General features: G+C 42.5%; 1 protein-coding gene across 3 annotated transcripts in view; it reads right to left on the reverse strand.

Moving 5' to 3' along the window:
- tasp1 (taspase, threonine aspartase, 1) overlaps positions 1-6,781 on the reverse strand; it is a 36,006-nt gene extending 29,225 nt beyond the window's left edge. For 2 of the 3 annotated variants that reach the window (XM_061228747.1, XM_061228745.1), the window contains exons 1-7: positions 6,615-6,781; positions 4,848-5,058; positions 3,959-4,026; positions 2,971-3,039; positions 1,885-2,005; positions 1,532-1,616; positions 1,316-1,395 (exon numbers count right to left, since the gene is read on the reverse strand). In XM_061228747.1, coding sequence (XP_061084731.1) covers positions 1,316-1,395; positions 1,532-1,616; positions 1,885-2,005; positions 2,971-3,039; positions 3,959-4,026; positions 4,848-4,986 — 562 coding nt within the window. In that variant the 5' untranslated portion in view covers positions 4,987-5,058; positions 6,615-6,781. Of the gene's footprint in view, positions 1-1,315; positions 1,396-1,531; positions 1,617-1,884; positions 2,006-2,970; positions 3,040-3,958; positions 4,027-4,847; positions 5,059-5,617; positions 5,663-6,614 lie in introns of all 3 variants that reach the window. The other variant, XM_061228746.1, reaches the window with a different exon arrangement.
- Positions 6,782-7,042: the final 261 nt, after the last annotated feature.

Consider the following 7,042-nt stretch of genomic DNA (forward strand, 5'->3'; position numbering starts at 1 on the left):
AAAAAATGGTAAATTTGGCATTTATATAGCGCCTTTATCCAAAGCGCTGAACAATTGATGCTTCTCATTCACCCATTCATACACACACCGACGGCGATTGGCTGCCATGCAAGGCACCGACCCGCTCATCAGGAGCATTTAGGGGTTAGGTGTCTTGCTCAGGGACAATTCGACGCAGCCCAGGCGGGGGATCGAACCGGCAACCCTCCGACTGCCAGACCACTGCACTTACTGCCTGAGCCATGTCGCCCCAACTTGACTTGAACACGTTCCCACCCCAGAGCTACAGACCCAGGGAGGGTCAGGGTTCTGGGACAAGGTAGCATTCTTTTCTGAATCGAAAACTAAAGTAAAGGTTTACAAAGACACTCGGTCTATTATGTCAAATATTTTAATTAAAGATAAATAAAACAAATGCAATTAAGGCATGTTGTTAAAATCAAGGCAAGGCTTGATAAAAAATAAAATAAAAGTTTTTAATTAAAAACCTGCTGCAGCTAGCTTTTTCTAGAAAGAAAGGAAAGCCAATTGACTAACAACTCTTTCAGACAGATTAATTTAGCTTTAAAGAGAGAGAGGCATGAACTTCCAAAATGTCTAAGCTAAACTATCTAATAAATAATATCAAGGGTTCATTTCATGTCTTATTTAAATCAAAATTTTCAGTCAAACTACAGAAAATAAAGTATTATACTATACATATCACAATACATTACATTAATGGCATTTGGCAGACGCTCTTATCCAGAGTGACGTACAGTTGATTAGACTAAGCAGGAGACAATCCTCCCCTGGAGCAATGCAGGGTTAAGGGCCTTGCTCAAGGGCACAACGGCTGTGCGGATCTTATTGTGGCTACACTGGGATTCGAACCACTGACCTTGCGGGTCCCAGTCATGTGCCTTAACCACTACGCTACAAGCCGCCAAAACACAAAAGATAGCCCTTGGATCATGGCACATACTTTCTCTCAAAACATTTAAGTGCCTAATGACCAACTTATATAAAAATATAAACTTGTTTTTGGCTCCTTCCAGGGAGCATACGTCTGGCATAAAATCTGGCTTCGTAAGAGAGGTTTGCCAGGTACAGAAACAACACTTTCCAACGAAAACCTTCCAGTGAATACTGTTCCTGGAAAATGGCAAATTAAATTGCTTTCTTATTGCAAGATTACACCAAAAGATAAGGTGTAAGAAAACACCACAAAAGAACAAATAATTTATGCATAACATTTTGGCAAAAATATTCTGTTTCATAAGCTCAAAAGCATGGGCGGAGGGCAGGAAATTTAAGAAAGCTGTCTGATACTCACTTGTGGCCATTTTATCCGAAGGGCAAGGAGGTATCCCATGATGCACTGCCCAGTGATATGCTCCTTTCCCCACTAAAAAGCTGCGGCAGAAACCAATGGAGAGGCTCGTGAGGAAGAGGATATAACCTGCTACTGAACAGCTCAACACTGAAGATGAATGCAGATAAACGTAGAAATGAAAATATGGGTATACAGGGCCGGAGGTAGAGGACATACCATGGAGGAATCCTGCCAGCTGACAGCTTCCCTTTCTGGGCTTCTTGGAGAAGTCGGTTCGCCACCAAAACCGGATTCTTTATCCCTGTAAAACACAGAGGGAGACGAAATCAAAGTTAACGGTGTAACATGTGGGTTTTAAAGACATTGTACACATGTCATTAATGATTTTTCTGGTACTTTTGATAACTAGCGGCAAAGCAACTGCAAAAAGAGAGGGGGCCAGGAATAGGCCTTTGATGCACGCCAGGCCACTTCCACCAAGACATGGCCATCACCAGGCCACAGCCAGGCCACTGTATCATACCCACTCCGCGTGGTCTTAAAACACAGCTGAGCAGACAGAGACCTACCGCTAAGGGCACCCACCGCCCCAAAATGGAGGGACTTTCCATCCATGATGCTGGCATCACACTCAATCTCCCCCGACAGGTTCAGGTTGGAGCCCATCCCTGCGTTTGTAAACGGAGAGTCCTGCAAATTTCAAAACCAATTTTAGCCTTCCTGCAGAACATCGTGGACAAGGGGAGGCTCACCGCTTCCTCTGACAGAAGAGGAGAGGCCCCATATAAAAACAGGTTATAATTAACCACAATGGCCCAAATGATGACGATTTCCAGACTTATCTGAAGCCAATCTGTATGGAGCACTGCTCACACAAGATCGCTTTCATCAACATCCACCCTAATGCATTTCTCAGAGACAATTATCTTTATGTCACAAGCTATACGTGTATCGGAAACTAAAGCAACTAGCAGGACAATGTGCTTTCCACTGAAAACCTCTCTAGGGAGAGGTTATAGATATTGCTCTCACAGTAGTGGCTTATATGATATAAACTGGAGATGTAAACATAACAACCAATAAACACTTGCAAATGAAACCCAAAATAAGTGTATTGTTCTATGTGCTAGTACATAGTATGTGTGTGGGCATGGAAGGTGTGGGCAATTGTCCCGAAAGATAATATTCTCAACCCCAGGTGACTTATAAGCTTTCCTCTATTATTGCACACTGAATGGTTTCAGATCTTTATACAAAATGTAATATTAGACAAAGAGAAACGGAGTAAACAAAACAAATTTTGAAAATTGTGTCATTTATTTAATCAAAAAAGTTATGAAGCATTCAATGAGACAATCAGGGAAATCAGAAATGGGGAAAATACTTATTTCACAGCAGGGTAAGTAACTTGCTCCTCTCACACAATGAACAAAAACAGCTTTTCAGCTGGGAGGTTCAGACTTGCATAATCTGTTGGCAGTTAAATTATGCAAATTATGATTTTAAACTCGCTGCAAACCGAATGGAGATGTTTTTAATACTTATGCAGACATTCTGCTCTTTTAAGTCTTCTGGTTGTTGTTTGGCCAGGCAGAGACACTTGCAAAAGAGATTTAAATCTCAATGTGGCTCCCCTGGTAAAATAAATGAATTACCTCTAGCTCCACAAGAGCAGCGGTCACTGCCTCTACTGCCATGGCTCCGGCCTTCAGCTTCTCTACCGCCTGAAACACAGGTAGAGGTAGAGGAACAGGTACAAGTACAAGTACAGTTAGAGGTAGAGGTACAGATACAGGGAGTCACTGTATAGTAATGCTCAACTGAATAGCTTTGTCCTCCTGAGACAACGTGATTCACAGGGTGTTATTTTCAGTCTTAATGTTTATTTCTTACTTGTAGTTCTAATTCAGCTGCATGTTAAACTATGAGAACATGTACGTGAAATAGGCATCCTGTTTACACTGGTAAGCAATGTATCTCCTGAAGAAGTATTTTCACGAGCTCTTATATCAAAATGACATACTTCCAAACCTGAAAAAGAATCTCCACTTTACAAACATGAAGAAAATACTTCTGAGCGAGCCTGAGTCGTGGGAGATGAGAAGCATGCAGCCATTCTGAGGAGCTTTGAAGTCACCCTTGACGTGAAACTCTGTACGGACGAGGAGTTATCAACACATAACTTACATTCTCTGGCACTCTACTGCTCCCAAGCCTTCAGCTCACCCATTCAGTCTGGATATGCTCAGTGATACTCCTGATTACCAAGCACAGAGGTCACCCCTTGATCTCATTTGACCAGTTTCTCTTGTGCAAAACGAGACTTACCTCCTATTTACAGTCGGAGATTAAGATCAGAATGCTGATTCAACTCCAGAAAAATAACAAAACTGAAAGGTTCTTCAGAGCAATGATCAGACTCTTCAAGGTCAAGTCAAGTCAGTTACTTGCTTGTTTCTCGGGCACCTCTGACTCTTCTACGGACAGGAATGACATCATCCTTTCACAACTACATTGAACTGAGGCTTGTGAAACAGCTTTCATGGCTCTCAATTTCCCCCAGAGTTCCTTTCAGAACCCTTTTAGACCAATGAACAGGGGTGCTGTGGCCTTTTAGACCAATGAACAGGTGCCGAAACTCACCCTCTGGCAGGCTCGTTTGCAGACATGTTTGTATTCCTTGGCTTTGGATTCTGAGTGGTAACCAGCCCCTAAGAAACATAGAAATGTAAAGACGTCATGTGAGTTTGACCACAGTGTTAATTACAGTGACCTTGAGGTGCGTTAGAATCAACCTAGAACTTGACAGAAGGCTTCATGATAATGCTTTAAAAGAGAGCAGTTTGGAGACCTCTTTATCAATAAAAAAAAAAAATGTGATTAGCAGAACTCCCGGGGGTTGTGATGTTTACTGTTCTGACATGAGCTCAGTCCACAGAGTATATACAAAGAGGTTTTAAAGTCTACAGCCCAACAAAGGTAGTACGAGTATGAAATAGCTACTGCGGTATAACAAAAAAAATTAATTGTGCAATAAGAACTATCTCTGGCAGGTATTTTCGTCTTTAAACATCTTTGATACGGTAACTCATCTCCAAACTTTAGTGAAATGCTTCCAGGGAAGAAAAAACATCACTTTGTATTCAATGTTGTTTAATTTACTTATTAGTTTTGAAAAACACATCGCTTACGTTTTTTGCTCTTTATCCTTGTTTTTATCTACCAGATGGAAACAGCATGGCCCTGTTGCTGTCATATCAACATTGAAAAGATACGAGTGAAATTTCACTTTGGCTCAGAAAACTGGAGGCGTGCTACCGCATCAGGTATGGTTAAATAAAAAAATAAAAAAGACAAAAGACATCTAAAGAAATCTAAAACCGCATGCCAGAGATAGTTGCCAGTTGTTACTGCACTTCCAAAAAAATAATAAAAATAAATCATTATCCCACGATGGCTATATCAGTCAGCCGTACTTAGCAGGTAAAATGCACCCGGCTGAACCCTCCCCCCGCCCCAAACAGCCACACACCTGCGTGCACCAGCACGAACCCCGCGGCGCTGCTGTGGGGGCGCTGCTGGCCGTCATGCGGCGGGCACCCGGGGGCGGGGCCGGGCTTCGGGGGGAGGGGGGGCTGCCGCTCCTCGGCCGCGCTGATTGGGTATTCCATTAACCCCGCCCAGCCAGCCCAGCATCATGCCCCGCCTCCTCCTCACAGGGGATGCATCTCAGCAGGGCGGGCCTGTGAGGGACCATCATCATCATCACCATCATCATCATTATCACGTTCACCGTCATCTTCTCCATCATCATCACCACCTTCTTCATCATTATCAACACAACACCATCATCATTATCTTCACCGTCATCATCATAATCATCATCATAATTATCACCTTCACCGTCATCTCCATCACCTTCACCATCATTATTATCATCATGATTATCATCATCACCTTCACCGTCATCTTCTCCATCATCATCATCATCATCACCTTCATCATCATCACCTTCACCATCATCATCATCACCATCATCACCTTCACCGTCATCTTCTCCATCATCATCATCATCATCACCTTCATCATCATCACCTTCACTGTCATCTTCTCCATCACCATCATCATTATCACCATCATCATCTTCACCTTCACCATCATCACCACCATCATCATCATCATTACTATCATCATTATTATCACCTTCATCAACATCTTCACCACCATCATTATCATCATCATCATCATCATCATCATCACCATCATTATCATCATCATCATCATCATCATCATTATTATCACCTTCATTATCATCTTCACCATCATCATCATCACCTTCTTCATCATCTTCATCATTATCGACATCAACAACATCAACATCAGGGCCATAATCACCATTACCACCTTCATCATCACCACCGTCATCATTATCACCATTATCATCATCCCCTTCTTCATCACCACCACCATCATCATCATCATCATCATCATTTACACGGCCCCTTTCACCATCTCTAAGCATTTCACAGAACAGGGAACAAGCTCCATTCAGCACCAGCAGTTAGCAGCACCCAGGACCCGAGTGCACAGAGGGGCCACTCAGAAATCGCTGCTGTGCTGGTGGTGGCCGAGGGTAGTTCTCTGTCTGCGCAGTGCTTTGAGATCATGAGATCAAATTCACAGTATGAATGTAATCCACATCTACAGTTGTCAAAGTCGCTACACTAAGTCTGGGAGTTGTCTTGCGTTAATTGCACTGTTATAAAAAATAAAAAAGAACAGCCTCGAAGTAAGTAAAAGACCACAAACCACACGAAGAGAAATTTAGCAGTGAACTAGGGATTGCAAGAGCAGACGCCCCCCCCACCCTCCCGTCTCATGTCAAATATAATATGGCTACACATCAAGTGACCAAATTGCAAGCACGCCAATGAACACAGCCCAAGGGATGCAAACAAATGTTATAAATAATTTGCATAAACCCGGAGGGGCAGCCCCTTTTATTTAGCCCTGCTTCCTTCATTTTGTGCAATATTAAGAAGCTATCCTTAACGTAAGCTAATTTGCTAGCTACTGATAAGAGTTCTGCAATCTGTAAATTACAATTGACTAGCTAGCTACATAAGCTAAATAATTCAAGCATGCACTGTAGTCATAAAAATACTAAGTAAAAACCATGTGTGCGGCATCCGACAAAATTCCGCTGTTCTTAGCTTGGTTGCTAAGCAGGAACATCCTCACTATTAAACTCCACTGAAGTTGAGTGACAATCTTTTGGATTGTGAGAACACAGACTTACTCTGAAATCAAACTTCACGCCAACTACCTCGCTAATTACAACGTGACGAGTGCATTTTAGTTTCTATATCTCTGAAAAATCAACCCCGATAAAGTCAATACAGTTAGCCAACTTCGCAGCAATCAATCGCAAACGCCGATGAAAGTATTCGTGCATTCCAAAGTCGTCAGTGGCTAACCTCAGAATCAAATCACTTCCTAGTTCAGTGACACACACACATTATCACGTGATGCAGGTCTCCGCCTCCACTGTCACACAGCGATTCCGGAAGTAGCCGTAGAGACTTTCAATCAGAGGCAGGACAATGTAAGTTATGTTGTTCAAGCTATGAAAAGTAATATTCAGTCTCTCTGTGTGCTTATCAAGCCCAGACTGGAAACTTACACGCATGAAATAAATCATGTCCCTCAAAAATGTGTTCCACAAAT

Source organism: Conger conger, chromosome 18 (genome assembly GCF_963514075.1).
Source record: "Conger conger chromosome 18, fConCon1.1, whole genome shotgun sequence".
Lineage (NCBI taxonomy): Eukaryota > Metazoa > Chordata > Actinopteri > Anguilliformes > Congridae > Conger > Conger conger.